This window comes from Solanum lycopersicum, chromosome 10, assembly GCF_036512215.1.
Source record: "Solanum lycopersicum chromosome 10, SLM_r2.1".
Classification (NCBI taxonomy): Eukaryota; Viridiplantae; Streptophyta; class Magnoliopsida; order Solanales; family Solanaceae; genus Solanum; species Solanum lycopersicum.
Window position 1 is genome coordinate 63,675,653 of NC_090809.1, and position 21,857 is coordinate 63,697,509.

The 21,857-nt window shown below is 32.2% G+C and overlaps 5 protein-coding genes across 5 annotated transcripts; 4 read left to right on the forward strand and 1 right to left on the reverse strand.

Annotated features, from left to right (window-relative positions):
• Positions 1 to 265: 265 nt before the first annotated feature.
• Positions 266 to 2,910, reverse strand: LOC101257823 (protein ZW2-like). Its single transcript, XM_004249773.5, has 2 exons — positions 1,668 to 2,910; positions 266 to 840 (listed from the first exon to the last, which is right to left on the reverse strand). Exons 1-2 carry the CDS (start codon positions 1,971 to 1,973, stop codon positions 406 to 408), a joined length of 741 nt encoding a protein of 246 aa, XP_004249821.3. The 5' UTR covers positions 1,974 to 2,910; the 3' UTR covers positions 266 to 405.
• A 1,073-nt stretch (positions 2,911 to 3,983) lies between these two features.
• Positions 3,984 to 6,900, forward strand: LOC101255941 (uncharacterized). The gene is made up of 5 exons (XM_010314005.3): positions 3,984 to 4,329; positions 4,435 to 4,530; positions 6,410 to 6,471; positions 6,551 to 6,609; positions 6,695 to 6,900. The coding sequence occupies exons 2-5, from the start codon at positions 4,451 to 4,453 to the stop codon at positions 6,710 to 6,712; spliced, it is 219 nt and encodes a 72-aa protein (XP_010312307.1). The 5' UTR covers positions 3,984 to 4,329; positions 4,435 to 4,450; the 3' UTR covers positions 6,713 to 6,900.
• Positions 6,901 to 7,915: 1,015 nt separating this feature from the next.
• On the forward strand, positions 7,916 to 11,705 carry LOC101266282 (mitochondrial succinate-fumarate transporter 1). Its single transcript, XM_004249588.5, has 2 exons — positions 7,916 to 8,555; positions 10,821 to 11,705. The coding sequence occupies exons 1-2, from the start codon at positions 8,163 to 8,165 to the stop codon at positions 11,355 to 11,357; spliced, it is 930 nt and encodes a 309-aa protein (XP_004249636.1). The 5' UTR covers positions 7,916 to 8,162; the 3' UTR covers positions 11,358 to 11,705.
• A 1,469-nt stretch (positions 11,706 to 13,174) lies between these two features.
• LOC101256537 (heparanase-like protein 3) lies at positions 13,175 to 16,353 on the forward strand. Its single transcript, XM_004249554.4, has 9 exons — positions 13,175 to 13,518; positions 13,831 to 13,867; positions 13,974 to 14,157; positions 14,278 to 14,429; positions 14,833 to 15,063; positions 15,182 to 15,371; positions 15,463 to 15,588; positions 15,748 to 15,847; positions 15,919 to 16,353. The coding sequence occupies exons 1-9, from the start codon at positions 13,279 to 13,281 to the stop codon at positions 16,285 to 16,287; spliced, it is 1,629 nt and encodes a 542-aa protein (XP_004249602.1). The 5' UTR covers positions 13,175 to 13,278; the 3' UTR covers positions 16,288 to 16,353.
• A 2,745-nt stretch (positions 16,354 to 19,098) lies between these two features.
• On the forward strand, positions 19,099 to 21,164 carry UGT76E1 (UDP-glycosyltransferase 76E1). Its single transcript, NM_001361347.1, has 2 exons — positions 19,099 to 19,814; positions 19,958 to 21,164. The coding sequence occupies exons 1-2, from the start codon at positions 19,352 to 19,354 to the stop codon at positions 20,920 to 20,922; spliced, it is 1,428 nt and encodes a 475-aa protein (NP_001348276.1). The 5' UTR covers positions 19,099 to 19,351; the 3' UTR covers positions 20,923 to 21,164.
• The last annotated feature ends 693 nt before the right edge of the window (positions 21,165 to 21,857 follow it).

The window sequence follows — 21,857 nt, forward strand, 5'->3', positions numbered from 1 at the left end:
ATCTCATTTTCCACCGATGGAACGTAGGGAGTAATTGATAGTATTTATCTCCAACGTAATGACGTGTATCTTCTCGTAATGACCAACACGATAAGAAAAAATCAATATTCCTAAGCATTTTTTCCTCAACTTCACACTAATTATTTATTACACGACCTCTAGTTTCCTATAGAATCTACTACAACAAAATATTCAAAATTAACTCATTCATATTCTTCAAAAATATTATCAGACTCAACAACACATATTTTCGAAGAGGTTCAAATAACCAAGTACCTATATATTATCAGACTCAATAATACATATTTTTAAAGAGTTCAAACAACCAAATATCTATATATTGTATATCAGACTTAACGATACATATTTTTGAAGAATTCGAACAAGCAGACGGCAGGAAGTATTTCACCATCCATTTGTATCTTCATTTCTTTGTTGTTGCCTCTCAACTTCTCTTTCCATTCCCATCATCCTTGCCCTCAATTGGAGCTGACCTACAGCACTCAAAAACTTCAAACTTTGCAAGGGACTAAGTAACCCTACAACTCTTTCAGCTGTTCTTGTCCTTAACCTATCAGCATCCGTCACCACATTCTCCAAGGCCGTCTTCAATTGGTCTATGTCTCCATCAACCTCCTCGATATCTGTGTTTATATTGTCAGTGTATAAAAGTTGCGTTCCTAATCGACGTGCTAGATCCACCAACGGTGGTGAGGCCACACTCTCTTGGATTTGTGCCAACTCCTTCGTTAAGGACCTTTCTTGAGCCTTTGTCTCTTGTTTCAACCTGTTGAGCCTTTCAACTTGATGTTCACTCAAATCGTTTATGGAATTAGTTACCTGTCGAAGATATAATTAAATAAATAAATGTTGTAATCAAAGTATCTCTCTTCATAAAACTTTTAAGTCCCTTCTTTTTATGATATAGTATCACAATTTATTAGAGCTCGTATGGATTAGTTTGATATATTTTATGTGTTTTTTTTTTTTTTTGTGAAATAGAATGACTAAAATATTATTGACTTCTTTACCAAAAGATTATAAATTTGAAAATAATTTTTTTATGAAAAAGGATGCATGATTAACGGAGAAGAAGTTAAAATTTTGTTTTGGAAAAATGTATTTTACAAATTAAATAAGGAACAAATTATGGATGGTTGAATGATTCAATAGAAAAATGACCTAGTTGAGATATCACGAGAAAAAAAAGTTAACAAATTTAAAAATCTATTTATGTATTTGACCTTCTTTTAAAAAAATCATTTATAAATAACACATAAGCATACGTAATGAATCGAATATTTAGATAAAATAGTTATAAAAGTCGACTTGATTTATAGTAGATACTTCTTTACATAAGCATGTATAATGAGTCAAATTTAGATCACACAATTAAATCTCATATTTAAAAAGTTAAAAAGTGATTATTTTTGTTAAAAAAAGAATATTTCAAGCATGTAGAATGAGTCAAATATTAATATAAGATAAATCAAAATCAAACAATTCAATCTGATATGTACAATACAAATAAGCATGTGTAATTCATGAGTCAAATATTTAAATATGATACTCACATAATTCTATAAAAGTCATTTATAAATGACACATTCGAATATAATAATGAATTATATGATCAGATGAAATTGTCACACGATTCGATAATTTACCAGGTTAAAAACTAAGCCGGGATTGAACCCTGTGATCCATAAGAAGCTTCTTTCAAGTGGAGAGAACCAAGTAGGTGAAAAGACTCTAAAAACATTCCTATGAGTCATTCTTGATTTTTCTTCATAATATTGTTGATAATGAGCTAAAACCCTATGAATAAGGCCTCTCATATCATTTTCTTGATCATCAAAAGTATCTTGTGCTACAACAAGTTCATTTTGAAATTGTTCTTGTCTAATGAACCAACCTACTAGAAACACCTCAAAAAAATTATCATCATGACTACTACATGATCCTCCTGTCATAATTTTGTTTATGATCTTTTTTAATAGAAAAAAAATATGAGTTTAAAAAGATAGGGAGGGGTTGTGCTTCTATTTATAAGAAGAAAAAGTGGTGTTTGTGAACTTTCAACTAATTTATTTTCTTGTTTAGAGACAATGGAAAAGGGAATTACACCGACGCGGGAAATAAAACTTCCCCAACCCGAACGTTCCGAAGTCAATCAACTGAGTTATTAGAATTTTAAAATGTATTATTAAATTTATATTTTGTTTAATTAAGTTTTAAATATTTATTATTTAATCAAGACTTTTTAACAAGAAAATATAAGTATTTTTGGGAGTAACAGAAGTTATTTTCATAATTTAAAAACTAGTGTGCTTCTACTTTAGCAAAGAGCTAGCACTTGCGTTTATTTTTGAATTTATTATCCAAATATAAGTTGCTTCTTGCTAAAAGTATAGTTTTTTAATTTTTTTCATAATTTTAAAAGTTTGATCAAGCAATTTATTAGTAGAATCGAAATGATTTTTTTTAAAAAGAAAGTTATGGGGGGTATTTTTAATTTTTTTTGGGTTGGTTTACTTAGTGGGGAAGGATGTTACTCCATTAATTAAAAAATAAAACTAATTGTAGGTTAGAGAGGATTATGATAAGCCAATTGGCAATCCTACTTGGCTTAATAAAATTAAAGAGCATAATTAGAAGGGTTAAGAAAGGAATAGCCAATGACATGTTGACACGTCATAGATTAATCAACATGAGTGGGGTTGGGGTTAAATCGGTGTATTTTGTCATATAGTAAAGAGCTTGTCACGGCTACGTGGATTAATACTCGCCTCCTATATTCTCATCTACACTTGTCTTTGATATTTTACTGCGATGATCCAGTCAGAAATTTAACGAAAAATACTACAAAGAAGAATATTATAAAATCAAATTTATATTTATAATATGATTTTATAACTTACGTGATTTTTTATAAAAAATGTACACTGAATCATTCTTCGTTTATGATGACTCTGATCTAGTAGATGGTAAATTAAATATATTCATAAATCATAATAACTAATATTTGATTTATGTAAATAATATATATAATTATTCTGTAAAAGATATGTAGTGTACCATTTTTATTTTATGAAAACTTTCTATTTTTTTTTCTTTTTATAGATTCAAGAAAAAGAGGGAGTGTACAAATAATTTTATGTGTATATCGTCTCCACTTGTCCTTTAGAATTACAAGGCCTCGTGTGATGACTACGTTGATCAATTGTTCAGCCTCATAAAATATCGTCTCCACTTGTCCTTATCCCAACTTAGCTATTCACAATAATAAAAACTCATAATCATATGATACGTGGTTTAATTAATTTAGATTTATATTGTTTATGACATATTATAAGAGCATATTTTATATAAATAATTTCTTTGATTTAGTCAAAATTTTTAGTTAAAAATAAAAAAAAATTATATTGAGGACTTGATTTTAACAAAAATATGATAAAAGGTACTATTGTTATTCTTTACCTTTGTTGTTTGACTTATCATCGTAAATAACTTATTTAGTTAGCTTGAGTTCGGAACCTAAAGCCACAAAAAAATAAAAGTGATTAAATAAGTCACTATTTTAGAAAGTAACTAAAATAGGCTAAGTGAAAGAAAAAATTTCAACTTTATGCAATATTCCAAACGTTTTTCTTTAGTTTATAAAGGATATATTTTAATATATAACGTAATTATTTCTTACACTTCACAAAATGTAAGTTTTTCTTACACTATATAAAGTGTAAGAAAAAATTTTACTTTGCAAAGTGTAAGAAAAACTTACATTTTGTAAAGTGTAAGAAATAATTTCATTATATATTAAAATATATCCGTTATGAACTAAAGAAAAATGTTTAGAATATTGAATAAAATGAAATTTTTTCTTCTATTAAATCTATTTTAATTACTTCTTAAAATAATGACTTATTTTGATGACTTTTATTTTTTTATGACTTATTTAGGTTCCAAACTCAATTAGCTTTCGTATAACAGTTTTATTATTTCAATTTGAATATGTAGCATGACCAAGTGTATCAAGAGGATGAAAGTTAATGTTACTGTCCTTAACATTACAAGAATACAAAACTAACACACATTCATCAATTTATTCTTAAAAAATTTATAAAATATACTAATTATATAGAGTGGGCAGAATTTTTTCTGCTGTTGTGGAAGGACCCTATTCTGGGCCGTGGTACATTCCTTTAAGCCCATCGTAAATTGGGCCACAAAGCCCACTCATCCAATTACCTTATAAATACAATTTCCCCTGCTGAATTTTCCCTCGTTACTATTCTTCCCCTTCTGATTTGGCCATATCTCGTTTACCAGGTTAGGGTTTCTTCGATCTTAGGGGATTTTTCAATTATAGCGAAAAATGTATGAGTTTCATATTTCTGTATATGTATATTGATTTGTTTTCTTATTTGTGTATAGTTGTCCAATCTCAGCCATGGCTGGTGGAGGAAATTTCATTCATAGGGTCATCTCTTATGTCGCCAATGAATTGATCGTTAATGGGCTCTCCAACAGGTAGTTAATTCTATTTTGGTCAATATTTCTCTGATATTGAGGGGAAGGGAGGGGAGGGTTGATGCTTTGGAGAGTTCATATGGCTTTGCGTAATCAATTTCGTGCTGTATATATTCTCCTGTAAAAGAATTGTCTATACGGTTTTGTTGCACTGCAATTTTTTCTTGATTAATGCTCGTATCTTATGATGATTGATCAAGTCAAATGTTCTGTTGTTTGATGATCCAAATTTGAATTTCTTTTATAGTCAATTATGTTTTTATATGTGGTAATATGCAAGTAATCCCCTCTGATAGCGGCCCCGTTTGTATGCGAATATACAAAATAAAACATGCTATAACAACAATATACCCCGTATAATCCCACAAAACGGAGTCTGCAAATTAAACATGCAACTGAAATTAGTAAAAGCACCTTAGGTGCCACTGGCATAGGGCTATACTTGATCCCAACAAAGTTCTGAGTTCAAATCCTGCTTGCCGCAATTTTTTAATCTTTTCCACCCTTTAGGACATTTTCAATCTCAAAATGTAAAATATAAGCTCCCTCATTGTAGGTGCAAGGATTCAAACCCAGCTAAGAGAACACACGGGAACCCGCCTAGACCAAATATTCCCCCAAACATAATCGATATATACTGTACATAAGGTATATAAACTTAAGTACATGATTTTTTCCGTGGTTAATGGGTGCACATGACTCTCAATGTATGTCCGCCTCTGACATGGGGAGATGTGTGTCAATATGAGAAACCTTAAGATGGGTTTATCTTGCATGGAAGGTTGTCATTGATTTGTTGGTGATGCATAGCCTACAGTGGCCCCCATAAAACATATTTTAGCTGGAAATATACTAGGGACTATCTGTTATTGATCATACATGTTCTAATACTGCATTCATCTTTACATGTTCTAATATAGCGTGCATGCTGATGATGACTCCTTGCGCTTTTAATGGTTGACGAGACGATAGCAATTTTTTTGCTATAAACTTTTAACAGACTGAAGCTAGTCCTTTTTCATCCTCACTAGCAATTCGGTTAATATCATTAGGGTTTACTATTTTGAGGCTATTTGTGTTTATGGCCTTTGTTTGGGATTATTGTTAGACTTCTATTTGCAACGTAATTGTGAGCATGTTGTTGGTGTTGATGTATGTTTCTAGTGATTGTGAAGATGATGGTAATTCGATGTCTAAACATATGATGATCCAAGGCTGCCTGGTCATCATCTTATCTTAATTTTGTATGTTTGTAATGGTTGTGATGATATCTGTTTGATAGCTCAAAAATCTGTGTTATCTTCATTAATCTTGGTGCCTTGTTGAGAAAATGATTCTTCTTACAAGTATATTTGTTTGCATATGATGCCTTTTGCTTTGACCGGAAGAAATAGGATCTTCCGTCAATTCTGGTTTGTTTTGTTGTGTGTTGTCATATATGTTTCATTTTTGGGCAGTTCTAACTAAACAAAGAACAAGGAATCTGATAAGTTATGGTTAGCTTAGCTTTAAATAAGTGATGGCCTAATGGATTAAAGTCTTCTTTTGCCACTATTTCTTTTAGCCATCTTAGTGGTTTCGGAAACTTTACAGTCAGTAATATATTCTGAAGCCCAAACTCGTAGGAGACTTAAGGAATTTCATATCCATTCTACGGGTGGGTACTGGTCAAGAAGAGAACTATATGTGTGAAATGTCTTTTTTTCAAAATTTATTTTGTACTGTGTTACATCTAACATCTTCAATTTACTGTATATACTTTTTGATTCTTAGAGCAAAAAAAATAACAAAATAAAGTGCCTTTAGCAATTTGGGTGATGCTTGTGACATTATTTTCTTAATATGTACCCACTAAAAGGCCTCCTCCTCTTCATTTCAGCCCTAGTTTTCAAAGATTTGCAGTGAGGACATCAAAGAGAATGGAGGATCTATCTAAATTGGGTAACTAGTATTTCCATCTTTTCCCTTGTCCTCTTGAATCTTTCATGCCGTTATAACCATTTGTTTTTGGTACTTGCAGCTCAGCAAAAGAGGCAAGAAATTGCCGATCAGGTGAAGGATGCGTCTAAAAATTTTGAGGTAGTAATGCTGAATCTTTTTCAATCAAAGTATAAATACCGTTGAACTTAGTGACTAACACTTATTCCCAATTTATGCTTTGCAGTCTTTCAAGGACCGGTGATTTGGAAATTCGGTGTTCTCCACAAATAATGGAATGAATGTAGTAACCATTTAGCTCAGTTTGTAAGTAGTTTGATGACAAATGCTTCAAGTTACACCCTATCATTTGAGGATTTGGTTTACTTGTATGACTCAATTGTGTTGCATTATTGATGATTATCAATGCATCCTTTTTCTTTTTCCCTGTGATTTCTGTTCTGAATCTCTTGCAAAGTTGCCCTAGTTGGCATGACAAATTTTGAAAATTAGTTTGGTTATAAGAATTTCGAAATAATGTGATTGTAGTAAGTAGCTAGCGATAGCCTAAATTGAAGTTAAAAGTAATTTTCATCAACTCAACAACAGTTGTAACAGTGAAATAAAAATGTATTTGTTCATTATGATCTATGATTAATTAACATAAGGTTGAAATGGTAAAAGAGAGTTGAATGAAAAAGAAGAAGAAGATATTCTATATCTCCAACCTATAAGTTTAAGTCTCGGTGGATCTTTGAACTTCCAATTAATTCGAAATTTTTGGAGTCACATAATGGTGTGTCTAAAAAACAAAGTGCATGATAAAGTATTAGTCATTTGACTCATGTTTTTTGAACGGAATAAAAAAAATGTACTGCTAGATAGATGAAAATGATATAACAACGAACTTGAATTTTCTTTCAAAAACTGCAACATCCAAATCAAAATACTAAAAATGTTTTTCTCTTCATTTTTATTACCAAAAAAAAAAAGTAAGTTCAAGAACCAAAATTGACAAATGACCTCAATTTTTTCCTAGAACCGACCCAAAATCAACGACCTCCACTATGCCAAAAAATAGTGAATTGATTTCTTAAAAATAATAACGAAGAACTCCGTCTTTCAAAAATAAAAAAATTAACACATATTAGAAAGAGTAAAAGGGAATAAGTAAACGCAATCCAGTTTATTTTTTTTATTCGTTATTTCCAAAATGAATTTTTTAATTTATATTTTGCTACTTCTAAGAAATTCAAAAAGATAATCATAATTTATTTTTTCATAATTCACCTCATTAATTACTTATTAATGAGTACCTTACTTCCAATTAATATATTTATTACATTCATCTCAGTTACTCCAAACATTAGCATAAGGTCCACTTGTGTTTCCGAATAAATTAATACAGTACCTAACCACCATTGAATATAGAAAAATATCTATAGCAAAGAAAGTTCGATTCAAATTTAATTAGATTTTAATATAATTAAAAAATTTAAATAACACCTTCATAAAAAATTTTAATATCTCATAATTTGAATATTAGTGAGTTTCGAATCTAAGATCTAAAAGAAAAGTTAAAAGAGAATAAATTTATGCCATGTCGTCCGTCACGTTTCTCATTTTTCTCCGCTGAAGCAGGGGAGAAGGTCGTTACCAATAAACCTCAATAACGGCGCCGTTTTTGACTTTCTCATTCTGCTTCATCAACTTCAATGGCGGAAGAGAATTCAAGGAGCAAAAAAACAATTCCACCGTATATGAAGGCTATTTCCGGTTCATTAGGTGGAATCGTTGAAGCTAGTTGTTTGCAACCTATTGACGTTATCAAAACCCGGCTTCAACTGGACCGGGCCGGTGCTTACAAGGGGATTGCCCACTGTGGTTCTACCATTGTTAATAACGAAGGTGTAAGGGCTTTGTGGAAAGGATTGACGCCATTCGCTACTCATTTGACTCTCAAGTATGCGTTGCGTATGGGTTCAAATGCGGTTTTTCAGACAGCTTTTAAGGACTCGGAAACAGGTAAGCTTAGCCCGCAGGGTCGATTGATGGCTGGCTTTGGTGCTGGTGTGCTTGAAGCTCTTGTTATTGTCACGCCCTTTGAGGTTTGTTGATTTCTACAATCTCTTTGTTGTGATTGTGTGGAGACTAGTTGAATCGGTTATATATATATATATGCTCATATTATGTTTGCTTTAAATTCTGTTCTAGTGAATTAGTGTAATTGTGGAACCCAAACAAATCCTTTTGAAACTGGTAGATACTTTTTTTTTGATAACCATTGTGTCCAGCCAGCTTGCACAATGTGCAATAGGTACCAGATAGCAAGATGGAAAGAAATCAACCTGGCGTTTTTATCCGATTAATAGATCAGTTAAGACTATTCAATCATATGAATTGATGATTTTGCTTTTTTCGTGGGTGAGATTGCTGCTTGAAGTGTACTGACAATAATAAGGAGATGATTTAGGACAAAGAGATAAGTAAAACTAAAACTAACAGGTTGAAGTACGACTCGGCGATAAGTTGACAACAAGGAGGTGATTAAGGACAAAGATATAAGTAAAACTAAAACTGTATAAACAACATAGCCGAAAAAGGAAATTAGTTGTTTTTATCTAATACTAAAAAAGATATGAAATGATTACTGTGTTTGCGGAGAGAATGTGACTATAAAGCATTTACTCCTTGGATTGTCGGGTCTAATTATCGTGTCAATACTAGTATACACGCTTTACATGCAGAAATGATTGTTGTTGGAGTGATAACGGGTGTATGCATTCTACCTGTCTGAAACAGAGTGATTTGGCTAGAGCTAAGGGTGAAAAACTAACAATCATTTTGGACTAAATGCTGCTCATGTTTTCATAAGTGCGAATGGTAATTAGAAGCTAATCAACTTGGTAAACCAAATGTTTATAGGGTGTTTATTTGTCAATGTGGTTTTCATTCAATCACTTCGACGATGGTGCTAAATAGTGTGTCTAAGTCTTTGGAAAAATTAGGTTCTCCTGCTTGCTAAGATAAATTCCTCTGAAATATGAACCAACGATGCCGTTTTAATAGGTTTAACATGTGTCTTCATAGTATACTGTACATTATTAGGTTTTGTGAATCCATTTGTTCTCAATTCATATTTTAATTTTTGTTTCTCCAACAAGGAAAAAATAAATATAGGGCCAAAATATCCCTTTAAAAAACCCAAATGCATTTTCTCCTTAAGAATGGATTAGGGGTCTTTGTCCTGCCTTCTCCAAGAGCTGAGGTTATGTCTCTTTCTCATGTACACTCAATACTGACCGTGCCAAGGATGACTTAAGTTCTCTTGATTATCATTCATTATCAAACAATTGACTTCATCTCCAATTTAGACCCAACTTTTGTTTACATAAAACGTTTAACTCTGACCTCAATACAGAAATTAGGTCAATTAATTGAATGATATACTTGAAGAGTTTATCCACAGTGGAAGAGCATTCCAATTATCCATGATTTCCGTTTCAAACAAAGCCATGAATAATTTGACATAGACTGAGTGGTAGATCTGATGTGGTTAAACATTTACAGGTTCTGTGGACACTAAAAGTTGTGACCTTAGCTGACTTTGTCTGGTTTTACAGTTGAGATTTCTCCAAGGCTTTGGTCTAGTGGTAAGACTGAGTGCAACAAGTGATGTGTGAGTAAGGTGTACGTCATGGTTTCATACCTGACTGTAGACAAAAAAATTTGGTATTAGGATAGAGGGGTGGACCTATTATCCATCAAATTTCTAACCATGCGCCACTGGTCCATTGGAGTTACCTCAGTTATATAAAAAGAAGATGATAGTAAGGTTCTGTTAAGCTTGATCATTCTTATTTAAAAAACAGGGATTTTGTAGTTCTACTGTGGACTTAGTAATTATAGTATAAAAGGATGGTGTGGAAATGTTCTTTTATGGAATACTTATCTCCTATCTTAGCTGGGATGCTTTAACCTTCCAGGGGCACTTACAAAATGCTTGCATTCTGCAATGTCGTGTGTTTCACATTTTTTTTAATACAGAAGTCTTAAGAAGGTAATGAAAACATCTGTAAAATAATTACACTCTGCTCATTTGTATATGGTCACTTGTTGAGATGTTTTTACTTTCATTTGCCTGTTGACGCTAGTCTTGAATTGGAATATCTATCGGCTGTTTCAATTGAATGTTGTCCTGTATCACTTGTCAAGAATTATGTCTACAGGATACTAATTTCTGGTTATTTGCATGACTTTGAATAATATTTGGCATACTAGCATCTCTAAGATAGCACTATATCAGAAGAGACATTTTTGAAAGGATACTCAGCATAAATCACTGAATGATTGTCAAACTTTGATCAATGCAGGTGGTGAAGATTAGACTACAGCAGCAGAGAGGATTAAGTCCTGAGCTATTACGATACAAGGGACCTGTACACTGTGCTCGTATGATTGTTCGTGAAGAAGGCGTTCTTGGTCTCTGGGCAGGTGCGTCGCCAACCGTTATGCGTAATGGTACAAATCAGGCCGCCATGTTTACAGCCAAGAATGCATTTGACACAATATTGTGGAAGAAACATGAAGGTGATGGGAAAGTTCTTCATCCATGGCAGTCTATGATATCAGGATTCCTGGCAGGGACAGCTGGTCCTATATGCACCGGTCCATTTGACGTTGTGAAAACAAGGCTCATGGCTCAGAGTAAATCTGTGGGCGAGTTGAAGTACAGAGGAATGTTTCATGCCATTGCAACAATACATGCAGAAGAAGGATTACGTGCCTTATGGAAAGGACTAATTCCCCGGCTCATGAGGATCCCACCTGGACAGGCGATTATGTGGGCTGTGGCTGACCAAATAACTGGCTTTTACGAGAGGACATATTTGACAAATGCACCTTTATAGGTACTACTGCAGTTTTATCATTGCCTTTCTTAGTTCACTTTTCTGGCAGAAGCTCAGCAAGTTTTTCCCTTTATAGTTTCTTTAGCTATTGATTGATTGCGAAAAGAAGATGGCGCTACGCCTTATCCACATTTTTACTGAGATCCCTCAACCTTTCAAATGTTTGTCTAGACTACCTCTATCTTTACAGGCTGAGGAACTGAGTTTTGCAGTAAAATTGAAATCTTTGAAGTCTCATTTTGATATGTACTGAGGATGGAAATCCTAACTGGTGTGATTGAAGTGCTTGAGAACATTGTTGATTTTTTACCCTTGCCAAAAGGAAATTTAAAAAATAAACATTTTCAATTCTTGGCAAGTTTTTTAAGGGTACGTTCGGTTTGAATTTTTCTATTTTCTTGTGTTTGGTTAGTCAAAAAATTGAAAAATATCTAGAATGAACTTCTTGGAAATTGAGGAGAACAATTTAAGAAATAATGATTTATTTGAATATTTTGTCATAATTAATCTAGATACATGATTAAATTTTATTTTTAAAATATTAAATAAATGAAAGTGAACTATATATCACGAAGTTTTTTTCCAGAATTCCTACATTAATTGATATCTTAATTAATTCTTTCGTTTTCACATCTCGAGAGTACATTAAATATTTACGGAGATCACAACTTTGCTAATTTTAAATTTGATCCCACCGATATGCAAAGGTCAAACTCATCAGATCTACTTATAGTAATTTAGTCTTTGTCCATTTTTTTCCTATTATTTTAAAGATAAAATTATTTCTATTTACAATTTTGAACATATTATAAATAAATTATTTTTAAAATATTTTTTTTAGTATTAATTATTTATTTTCTAAATCGTTATTAAGATTAATACATCAATTAATAATAATGTGATAAATAATCATATCAATCATTATATTTTTAATAAATATTTTAAATTTAAATATAACAATTAAAAATAGATGAAAAAATATTAAATTTGTTACTCCCAACATATGAGAACAAATGGTATTTCACATGATAAAAAAGACATTGATAATGTTCTTTCCAATTTTCTTCTTATTCAAATAAAAAAAAAGTTCACATGATAAAGAATTTTATTAAAATTAAGTTAGTAAAAGTACATGTTATTTTCTGGAAAAGACTAGTTTTCTTAAAATATGTGCTTAACTTACAAACACAAATTAACTTTAAACAGTACAGTATATATTTAAATAATGATATAGAAAAATAACTATTCTATTTATTATTCCTTTAAAAGTATGTCAAATTATTCTCTCTATTTATTTTTATTTGTGTCCATAATTAAAAATAATATTCATTTTGTATTTGACACTTATATAGCATATATCACGAAAAAATTATTATTATTTTTCTATATGTTATCCTTTTAACTTTAATATAGTTATATATGTTCATAACCTAATACTAAATATCACTTAATAAGAATAATGTAATAAAATAATTATATTACGCATTATTTTTGACTTGATATAACCATTAAAAAGTAATTACTGATTTTGTTACATTATTTCTATTAATTGGTATTTTAGTAAACATCTTGTAAATAATATTTAATATTAAGAATAAAAAATGAATAAAAGAAAAAATAGAAATAAGTGATAGGTAAAAGTGAAAAAAAAGAGAGTATAATTTCTCATATGTATAGGTAAAAGTGAACAAATAAAATATTATTTTCAAATGTGTTATATTTAAATATAATAAGTAAAAGTAAACGGAGTAATGATGGAGGGCGCACACGATTCCCACATGTAACTATAATTTATGTTTTTTATGCATCTAATCCGACAGGTAATGCTATTTTCATTATAAAATTCCAAAAAAAGAGAAGAAAATATAAGAGAAGTTGAGACCAAATTTCAGCAGAGTCTAAAATTACTTTACTGGAACTAATGCAAATGGCTTCTTCCTTCAAATGCTTGTTGGTGTTGTACTTTTTGTTATTGTCCTTGTACTTCACCCAAATTTCAAGAGCAGGAGATATTGTTGAAGAAGGGATTCTTTACATTGATGGGGTTTCTTCAATAGCAAAAATTGATAAAGATTTTATTTGTGCAACTTTAGATTGGTGGCCTCCTACTAAATGTGACTATGGAACTTGTAGCTGGGGAAATGCTTCTCTTCTTAATCTTGTAAGTTTTCCTCTTCATAATTTCTCCGGTACTCAAAGGAAGAATAGAAAACGAACCTTTCTATGATAAAAATGAAGATATTATTTATTTTCTAATGCTCGGTAAGTAACAAAAAAATAAGTATTTATACGTTATCTAGTAAAACAATATCGGATGTGATTTGGGTGTTGTGAAGGTCAAGAGGGGCGGTTAGGTGTGTTGAGCGGTGATTCTCGATCTACTTTATTGACTACTAAGCTACGCACTTGAGCCTATTATGTTAGGTTCAACTTTACATCTCATTGAACTGATGGGAAGTGTTTTTTATTGCAGGATCTAAGCAACAAGGTATTAGTTAATGCAATTAGAGGTATAAATTTTTGGAGAACCACCTATCTATGATACCTTCAAAAATTTGTTCAGTAGTTTTCTGATTAATGAGTAACAATTGAAACGTTTTCTCCTGCATTTTGCAGCGTTTTCTCCATTAACAATTAGACTTGGAGGTACATTGCAAGATAAACTAATATACCAAACGATGCATGATAAACAACCATGTCTTCCATTTTTCCATGATGATACAGAGCTGTTTAAATTCACCCAAGGTTGCTTGCCTTTGTCTCGTTGGGATGAACTCAACGAATTCTTCAAGAAAACGGGGTAACTTTACTTCAAGCAGTTTTCTGCATTTTAAACTTGAGTGAGGAAAATCGTATAGGGGACGTGATAGTTATGGACTGAGTTCTTGTTAGTGAAGAGCTATTATGTATATCATTGCAGGGCAAAAGTAACTTTTGGGTTGAATACTTTAAATGGAAAGAAAATAGCTTCTGACGGCCGCACTGCTTTGGGAGATTGGGATTCTAGCAATGCAGAGTCTTTAATCAGATATACGGTTAGCAGAGGTTATAATATCCACGGCTGGGAGCTTGGTATGAAACTCTCTCCATTCTTTAACTACAGTTATATTAAGGGTATGCAGATACGCAAATGTAGCATAAATGTAATAGAATTAACAATACTGTAAGGAGCAAGTAGTATGAGAATATCCTTGTATTGTGGTCTAGTATTCTTTTTTGTTATCGATGAAAGAGCATATGCATCAATTTCCAGTAAGTAGCGATAGGGAATGTTTCCGTTGTAGTTGACAGGATATGCATAATCTTTCTCTCGATCAAGAAAATAAATGTCAAAGGGCTTCCATAAGACAGGTTCGCATGGATCACTTCCTTCCATAGGAACACAATATTACAAGCCAACTCTAAGATGACTGATATTTCATCTTTTGGCCTACTCTCTGCTACATTTGATTTACATTTTGTAGTTTCTTTCCAGGAAATGAATTGAATGGAAACGGAATAGGTCCAGCTATTTCAGCCGATCAGTACGCTTGTGATATTATAGCTCTTCAAAAATTAGTGCAAGATATATATAAAGGGAAGGATGTTATGCCATTAATCCTTGCACCAGGAGGAATATTTGATGCTATTTGGTTTCCGAAATTTATAAATAAAGCATCTAATTCTCTTCAAGTAGTTACACATCACATTTACAGTGTTGGTGGAGGTACGTTAAGCTCTTTTTATGTGAGAATGTTGTTGTTGTTGTAAGCTTTAATTTTCCCGTAATCCTAGGCTCCTAGCTCAGCCATTGTGATTGTAATAACGGATCATCTCATATTTAGGCGACGACACCAACCTAGTTCAGAAAATACTTGAACCTTCTCATCTGGATGAAGAATCCAAATACTTGCAAAATCTTCAAGGCGTTCTCCGAAACTCTGGAACTTCAGCTGTAGCATGGGTTGGTGAAAGTGGAGGAGTTTATAACAGTGGTCGCAATCTTGTTTCGAATAGCTTTGTGTCCGGCTTTTGGTAATAATTCAACCTAACTGGTCTACCTATACCTCTGATAACTTTCATGTCAATATTTCATAGAAGTGATTTTGCTTCTTGCAATATGTAGGTACTTGGATCAGATGGGGATGTCAGCCACGTTCGATACTAAGACATATTGTCGACAAACATTGGTTGGTGGCAACTACGGTCTCCTCAATACCACAACCTTTCATCCAAATCCTGATTATTACGGGTATGCCTTAGAAGCTAGCTTTTCAATGTTGTTTTTCTCCAAAACAAGACTAACTGCATCATCTACTGAACTAATGTAGAACATGTTTAACTTCGTAATGTAACATACTCGTTTAGCATTATACTTATCGTTACTTGCATATCTCTTTCATGCATACAGTGCTCTTTTATGGCACCGTTTGATGGGAAGGAATGTTCTATCGACACAGTTCCAAGGAATGAAAAAACTACGCTCATACGCTCACTGTTCAAAATCTTCTGTAAGTATAAATAGGGTAAATTTGTACATGAGAGATTGTGATGTCTAAATACATAAATCGATATGTTGCAGGAAGGAATCGCACTGATGTTGATCAACATGCATAGTAGTATAACAGTTAATATTAGTCTTTCAGTCACAGTTGCTAACACAAACGAGTCGCCAATGCTGCTACAAGTCACGAATGATCAGAACGCGAGACACGAAATTGAGAGGGAAGAATATCACCTCACAGCCAAAGATGGTGATTTACATAGCCAAACAGTGCTTTTGAATGGAAATGAACTTAATGTGGATCATTTTGGAAGAATCCCTCTGTTAGAACCTGTAAGAGTAAACCCCTCTCATCCAATTTCTATTGCTCCTCTTTCAATTGTATTTGTCCACATTCCCTCTATTCAAGTGCCTGCTTGTAGTATGTATACAAGAGAGTACATGTAAGAGTTATTTCAATACTTTGATCATGAATTTATTTGAGTAATAAATAAGTTTTTTTCCCAACTTAAAGCAAGCTTATTCTGTTTGACTTATTTTAGATGCACGTTTGCAGTATTTGGGTAAAATAATAAAATCTTTCGAAAATAGCCTCTCTATATATACTCTACCCTTTTCAACCTCACTACAGAGCCACATGTAATTGAGGGGTGTCGACTGTCGCCCCTTTGTTAGAGAATTACGTGTAGCTAGGGTATAATATATATATATATATATATATATACTGATACTCCTTGACTTTTACACAATTTTATTTCTTTATATTTTGACACACCTTAGTCAAGTTTTTGGCTCCGCCGTTGTGTTATTGTTGGGTAAAATAAAAGAATATTTTCATAAAAATCGAATACAATACATATAGTGGTCATATATATGTTTAAAAAGTTGAATTGAATTAGAAGATAAAGAATCAAATCCTAATTAATAAGATAATATTTTCAACTAATCGAGCTATTCTAAATTAATAAGATAAATATTTTCAACTAACCGAGCTATTAAAATTATCGTGACTTCCCACCTCCCGGTCTGCTCAAACACAAAAAAACAAATAGTAAATGTTGAAAGGAAAGTAAGTGTGAAAAATATCTACATAAAGAGACAACTTTCTTGATATTATTTTACGATACCAAATTATCATGTTAACGTATATTATTATCAATGGAAAGTTTCAAAGTGAAAAATTAAATTATTATTTTATTTTACATTGAATAAAATTATTATAAAAATATTACTAATTAAATATTCTATCAATAATAAAGAAAATCATCATATTTCAATATTACTCCATAATGTACACATACATTGCATACTTAAACTTTAATAACAATCAATTAAGTATTTGAGTATACAAAGAGGTGGATTAATTTACTTGTAATTGTCATTTATTTCAGCATTTTCAATACTCTAGAATAACTTTTCATTTTACTAAACTAATCCAATGTTTGGAACGTCTTTTCAACTTCCAATTATAGTTATATAACTTTATAAATAGTCACTTCAGTAAATCATGATAAATTCATTGAGGCTCTCTTCTTGAGTTTCAATTACCACATGTCCTTCTTCTTTTTCATTATTTATCTTTAATGTGTGGGTTCCACTGCTATTGCTCATATATCATCTCTCCTAATAATTATGTCATGATACAAGGGCCGATAGATGTAGTTAAAAATGTTATTAGTTTGAATAAATAAAAAGATATTCATAACATCATGAACGCCTTTATCCAGGATTTAAGCTGATAGCTCTTTTTTTTTCCTATTATTTTTATTTAGTTAGTTACGGTTAAGTATTACTCTATTAAGATGTTTGATGTTCTGATTTGAAGAAGAAGTGAAAGTTGTGTTAATTGCAACAATGTTATGACTTGCTAATATTTTTGATTTTATCTAATAATAATACTTCAACACTCACGTGAAGTAGGAATCAAAATATATATGTTGATTTCAGTTCATTTGTGAAATTATTTTTTAAATAACCCTCATGAGTTATATTTTTTATATCACACTCTCTAATTAATTCGAGAATAAGAGTATTATAAAGGATCTAATTTCATGTAGCAGTATGTTGGATCTTAAGATTGTTGAGTCTAAGTCTTTATCTTTATTTTGTCTATGCCAAAAAAGATCATTGTGAAACTTGAATTTTAATTACCAAAAAGTAAATAAATAAAGAGTTACAAAATTTAGGAGTTGAATAAATTGCAATCTTTTAGTCTTTCAACAATTTTAATAATACCGAATAATATCAAATTCTTATGAACCATTCACATACAAAAGAAAAAAGAAAGCATAATTAACAATTAATTAAGTAAACTAAGATGATAATATCATATCATCGTGTGTATATATATGTTAGGAAAAAGTTAGATTACAATTCTATTCCTACATTAAATATTAATGTTATAAATTATTTAATAAACTAAATATTGAATAGTAAATCATCATATTAGTACATGAATCAACCATTTATACACTTTTAGTAAATTTTATAATTAAGAATTTGTGTTCTTTTTATTAGGAAGATACATGAACTTTCAATTGTAAAAACAATATATTTTTAGTAAATACCAATAAATTTGAATTGAAGAAAATATATCATTTACTATATAAAATTTATATAAAATATTTTAAAATAAATATGCAATATATGTTTCTAGAATTAGTTAGACTATAAGACAATACACTAAAAAGACAAATAATACCATTGTCAAGTTCGAGGCATCTTCTACTTGTGGCTAAACCTCCAAAGAAATCATAGTTCTAGAATTACACCCCTTTTTGTGATTAACAATGGTGAGTTGTGCCAATTTCATTACCACTCATTTAATATCAAAGTAGCACCACAATATTCCAAACTCTTAGGCTATTGTGAAAATTATGAAATTCGAAATTTTAATAAAAAATGATTATTTAAAAATTAGAGTCATTTTTAATTTTTGTGAGAAATTTAGAGTACAAGGAATGAAACCAATTTTTTGATATTATTCAAAGTTGAATTTTAAATTTTTTTCAACTCCGAAAAAAAAAAGAATATATTCATGACCATAACTTTATAGATTTTTATAACGATTTCAAGTTAATACATAATAATAATAAATTTCATATCGATTTTTTTTAGTGAATTTCTTAGGATGTATTTGATACGAGGGAAATAAAATTTATGAAAACTGTTTTCTAGTAAATTAAGTGAATTTCTTACTTTGGTACGTAAATAAAAAAAATATTTGTATATAACTTAGACAAATACTATAAAAGGTGAGAATGAGAGACTATTGGCGTAGGAGTAAGATGAGATGTGTTGAAGGGTGCATAATATGAAAACTTTCATTTATTTTTGAAGAGCTTAAGGAAAATCGGAACTTCATTCAAACACAATATTTGATACAAATACATGATTTCAACAAAAGTTATTACGTTCACGTAAACTACCGCTACTTTGCTAGATCCGCCCCTGCAGTCCTCATACTATATATAAACTTCCTTCAAGAAACAGAAATTTAAGAAATCAAAAGATGAAAATAGAAAGAAAACAGAGTGTAGTACTGGTGCCACACCCATACCAGGGGCATTTAACACCAATGCTACAGCTTGGTAGTATCCTTCATTCACAAGGCTTTTCTGTTATAGTTGCACATACTCAATACAATACTCCTAATTATTCCAATCATCCACAATTCGTCTTCCATTCTATGGATGACGGATTACAGGGAATCGACATGTCATTCCCGAGTTTAGAAAACATATATGATATGAACGAAAACTGCAAGGCGCCTCTCAGAAACTACCTTGTTAGTATGATGGAAGAGGAAGGTGATCAGCTTGCTTGTATCGTTTATGACAACGTCATGTTCTTTGTCGATGATGTAGCGACTCAGTTGAAGCTTCCCAGCATTGTCCTGCGCACTTTCAGCGCTGCGTATTTGCACTCTATGATCACCATTTTACAGCAACCTGAAATATATTTACCTTTTGAAGGTATATGAGAACAAGTACACATCCTCTGCTTCAATATCTAAATGAAAAAAAATGACAAGTAGAATAAGTTGTTATTTTTACAGTTTCAGTAAAATATTTCGGTACATTTTTTCCTTGCATTGATTACTCACTACAATTTTCAGATTCTCAGCTGCTGGATCCGTTACCGGAGCTTCATCCCTTGAGATTTAAGGATGTACCGTTTCCTATCATCAATAATACAGTTCCAGAACCGATACTAGACTTCTGTAGAGCAATGAGTGATATAGGATCATCTGTCGCGACTATATGGAACACGATGCAAGACTTGGAGAGTTCAATGTTGTTACGCCTTCAAGAACATTACAAGGTGCCCTTTTTTCCAATAGGCCCGGTACACAAAATGGCATCTTTGGTCTCATCGACTAGCATACTAGAAGAAGACAATAGCTGCATCGAGTGGCTCGATAGACAAGCCCCTAACTCTGTTCTCTATGTCAGCTTGGGTAGCCTAGTGAGGATTGATCACAAAGAGTTGATTGAGACTGCTTGGGGATTAGCTAATAGCGATCAACCGTTCTTGTGGGTTATTCGACCTGGCTCTGTCTCTGGCTTTCAATGTGCTGAGGCACTGCCTGATGGTTTTGAGAAAATGGTAGGAGAAAGAGGACGAATAGTGAAATGGGCACCACAAAAACAGGTGCTTGCACATCCCGCGGTAGCAGGGTTTTTCACTCATTGTGGTTGGAATTCTACGCTTGAAAGTATATGTGAAGAAGTCCCTATGGTGTGCAGGCCATTTCTAGCAGACCAACTGGTGAACGCAAGGTATCTGAGCCAAATATACAAGGTTGGGTTCGAATTGGAGGTTATCGAGAGAACGGTCATAGAGAAAACAATAAGAAAACTCATGTTAAGTGAAGAAGGCAAAGATGTGAAGAAAAGAGTAGCAGACATGAAACAAAAGATAGTTGCTGGAATGCAGATTGATTGCACTTCACATAAGAATCTGAATGATTTGGTAGACTTCATTTCTGCCTTGCCATCACGACTCGCTCCGCCAACGCCTGTCTTTGGGGCAATCATGAGCTCAAACCACATAGCAAGCAAGTGTATCATAGAGTCTTGAAGTTATTTTTGAGCTCAAACCATATTTCTGTGGCCCCTTAGCTTGGCAAGACAATAAGTCCTTAATCACAAAAGGAAGAATAAGATAAGAAGTGAACTTTTCATAAATCCATGGTGCAAATGCTGAAGCAATTTACTTTAGTTTGTTGATTGGTTTATAAGTTGGGAACCTTGACATATTGTTTTCTAGTTGGTAGGAAAATATTTTCGTGGAAAATAAATGATTTTCAAACTTATTTTTTAGTTTTTGATTAGTAAAGAATATTATTGTCCCAAGAGTATCTATGTACACCTAGATCTGGAACCACCCTATAACATAAACACGGACTTGACTCGACCTGACCTTACCCCAACACTGACCTAAGACAAAACCCTGACCTCAACACCGACTCAAAACTTGATCCTCGACCAGACTATGACCTAACCTTAACCTAGGATCTGACAACTGACCCCATGTCACGAACTGCAATCCGAAGTTAACTCTGGACCTAACCTCAACCTAGATCCATGACCCCGTCCAGAGACCTCAACCACAAACTCCTGACCCCAATCCCGGGTCCCAACTTGACCCAAGAGTATAGGAAAAATGCACAAGTACCCCCTCAACCTATGCCCGAAATCACAAAGCCACACTTATACTATACTAAGGTCCTATTACTCCCTGAACTTATTAAGTAATTTTTTACCCCTTTTTGGCCTACGTGGCACTAGTTTGAAAAAAATGTCAACCAGCGTTGGGCCCACAAGATAGTCTCATGTATGCCGAAAAGGAGTAGAAAATTGTTAACAAAATAAGTTCTGCGGGGTAATAGGACCTTAGTTTAGTTTAAGTATGTCTCTGAGATTTCGGGCATAGGTTGGGGGTACTTGTGCATTATCCCAATATTGATTTTGTTTTCAACTCATTTGATACTAGATATTTATATGGACATTCGA